The sequence below is a fragment of the Sinocyclocheilus grahami genome, unplaced genomic scaffold (genome assembly GCF_001515645.1).
Source record: "Sinocyclocheilus grahami isolate Dianchi unplaced genomic scaffold, SAMN03320097.WGS_v1.1 scaffold1382.1, whole genome shotgun sequence".
Lineage (NCBI taxonomy): Eukaryota > Metazoa > Chordata > Actinopteri > Cypriniformes > Cyprinidae > Sinocyclocheilus > Sinocyclocheilus grahami.
Window position 1 is genome coordinate 242,628 of NW_015506561.1, and position 2,693 is coordinate 245,320.

A 2,693-nucleotide genomic window follows, 5' to 3' on the forward strand; every position below is an offset into this window, starting at 1 on the left:
CATGTTTCATAACAGATTAATTTAAACATACTGTACATTAAGTAATTAAGACTAACAGGTTTAGTAAAATATAATGAGTATATGGTGTAATATTTCGCAAAATGCTCCTCTCTAGACTTCATTTCTCTAGTGAACTAACGAGCTGTGTTTTATTTCCACGCTGTATTGTTGATGTCTTTCCGCGGTTGAAACACTGATTGAGCAATTACTTGAGGCATGAGATGTTCAGTCATGTTTATTCGCGTTGAAACTAGTAGTACAGAGGAAGGAATGATCGCGTTCACTCGCGCTTCGCACAAATCTGCGTTGCGTCACGGCTCAGATACGGGAACCGCTCTAGTCAGTCCTTGTGTTGGGATTATACCAGCACGTTTCTGAACCGTTCCAGAAGCGGCTCTCTAAGGCGTTTATACAGCGATCTGTCATGCCACATAAAAGACGGTCAAAACGCCATTTATTATTTGAATTTCCTGAGAAGAAAAAAGAAAAAAAAACTGTATTCATGCGGTACACATGCGTACCGAACCGAAAGACCCGTACCGAAACGGTTCGGTACGAATACGTGTACCGTTACACCCCTAACTGTATCTAATTTTTTTTTTATGCCTTTTTATGTTGAGTTGCATCCCTTTTTTTTTTTTTTCTGCGCATCCCACCATGAGAATTGAACTTGGCTTTTCTTCAATAAATTACTCCAAAAATGTTTTGTATAGTATCACGTTAGTGCAACAAACTCGTATGATTTAGATTGTCGTGGAAACTACAACAACTCCATTTATTTCTGAAGCCTTCCCTGTGATCCCTCTCTTTTTCTAGGAACTAAACCTCTGCATTTCCTGTGGGTGGATGAAGCTTCATGTGAGAGAGACAGAAACCCAGACCGTACTAAAAATAAAGTGGTTGTGTTAACATACGCCCAGACAGTGGAGAAGAGTGTGTGTTACTAAGGAAGAATAGATGAGTATTGGGTGGCTTGGAAGGATATGCACAGCTGTGCTTTCCTACTGGCACACATTCATCATGGATGCGGGACAAATCTCCCTCATCACCCACATAAAGACCTCTCTCACTTCTTCCTCAGAATTATCACACTACCACTAGCTCCTATATGCAAGCGTGGAAATTGATGTTGGCGACAGATTAATGCGATAAAACATGCTCCTCAGAGATCTCGCTAAGTTGATTGAGTAAATGCTTTTCTCTTCCGCCAAACTGACAATTTGCAGTTTATAGCGCAAATTGATTTGAATTGTGTAACCAGAGTCCAAAATGAACACTCGCAAATGGCATAGGCTATGTGACTAAAATTGGTTTTGCTGAGTAGGCTAAATAAAATGTGACACAATACAAGGTTGAAATCAAACTGTAAGAATGCTGATGCGATTAAAATAAAAGATGATTGTTTGAAAGAGGTGTAATTTTCATAGCCGTCACGTGTATGTTTGACAGGTCTGGTTGGGTTCAGAAGCCTTGTGTGCATTTTGCTGTGTGTTTTGTAGCCCATGAGGATTGTGTCCACAGGGCGAGTTTTATCAGGTTCATGTTAAACAGATGTTCATATCATGTTTACATACACATGTTTTCCTCATCTGCTTTTGATTCAGCGGCTTGCATGTGCCTTCAGGTCTGTTTTCTATTATGGTAGACAACACATGGCCGAATGATAAAAAAAACATTGGGCTACAATTTAAAAAAAGGCAACACAAGTAGTTTTGTGTTGTTTTGGAGGACCAATCAAGAGCCACTCTTATAAATAATGAAAGTGGGTCTATGAAGCTGTTCCAAGGAAAACACCATAAAAGTGATCCAAATGACTTCTGAATATATAAGATAGCTTGATGTGACTAATAGATGGACATTTCTTGATCTTCCTTCATGAGTGATGACTGATGCATGAATGAATCATTTAGGCCAGTTTTGTGAACTGATTGTTGGAAAAGACCCGAATCGAAAGAACAATTTGTTCACAAAGACGGCCTTTTTGGACTGGAACCCAGCTTATAACATGTTTGCATTTTACATTGAACTCTTATTTTTAAAAGAATTAAAGAGGAAAAAAAAATCGAAGAGTCATTTCATAATTTGTTGTTAAAGCAAATCATCTTTTTCCCTCCCAGGTATGGCAGCTATCAGGAAAAAGCTGGTGATCGTGGGAGATGGAGCGTGTGGGAAGACCTGTCTCCTCATAGTGTTCAGCAAAGACCAGTTTCCAGAAGTCTATGTGCCTACTGTGTTCGAGAACTACATTGCAGACATCGAAGTCGACAGCAAACAGGTTGGTATTGATTCTTGGCCACCTCCAAACCCCCACAGCCTGTTTTTGTACTGCTCTTAACAATATTTCCAGTCCTTGATGTTTAGGTTGCTTTTGAAAATGATTGTGAAACCCAAGCTGAGATCTGTCAGCGAACCAGAATGTGTATTATTATTATTTTTTTTTTCCTTCAGTTTTACCATCATGTTCTTTCTGAAACCAGTGAAGAATCCGTTAACGTTGTTGTTATTTTAGTCTGATGACATTATATCCTGTATAGATACATTATCCAGATGTTTATTCAAACAATCGAGCCAGTAAGTGTAAAATAATAGTCTTTGTTTTGGAACAGTGTTGTCATTGTGAATTGAAACTATTAAAAACTATTGAAATAAAACAATATACTGTGTGTGTGTGTGTGTGTGTGTATATATATATA

General features: G+C 38.4%; 1 protein-coding gene across 1 annotated transcript in view; it reads left to right on the plus strand.

Annotated features, from left to right (window-relative positions):
- LOC107569805 (rho-related GTP-binding protein RhoA-D) overlaps positions 1 to 2,693 on the plus strand; it is a 19,695-nt gene that overhangs the window by 6,874 nt on the left and 10,128 nt on the right. Inside the window, exon 2 of the mRNA XM_016255962.1 lies at positions 2,118 to 2,275. Coding sequence (XP_016111448.1) covers positions 2,120 to 2,275 — 156 coding nt within the window. The 5' untranslated portion in view covers positions 2,118 to 2,119. The remainder of the gene's footprint in view (positions 1 to 2,117; positions 2,276 to 2,693) is intronic.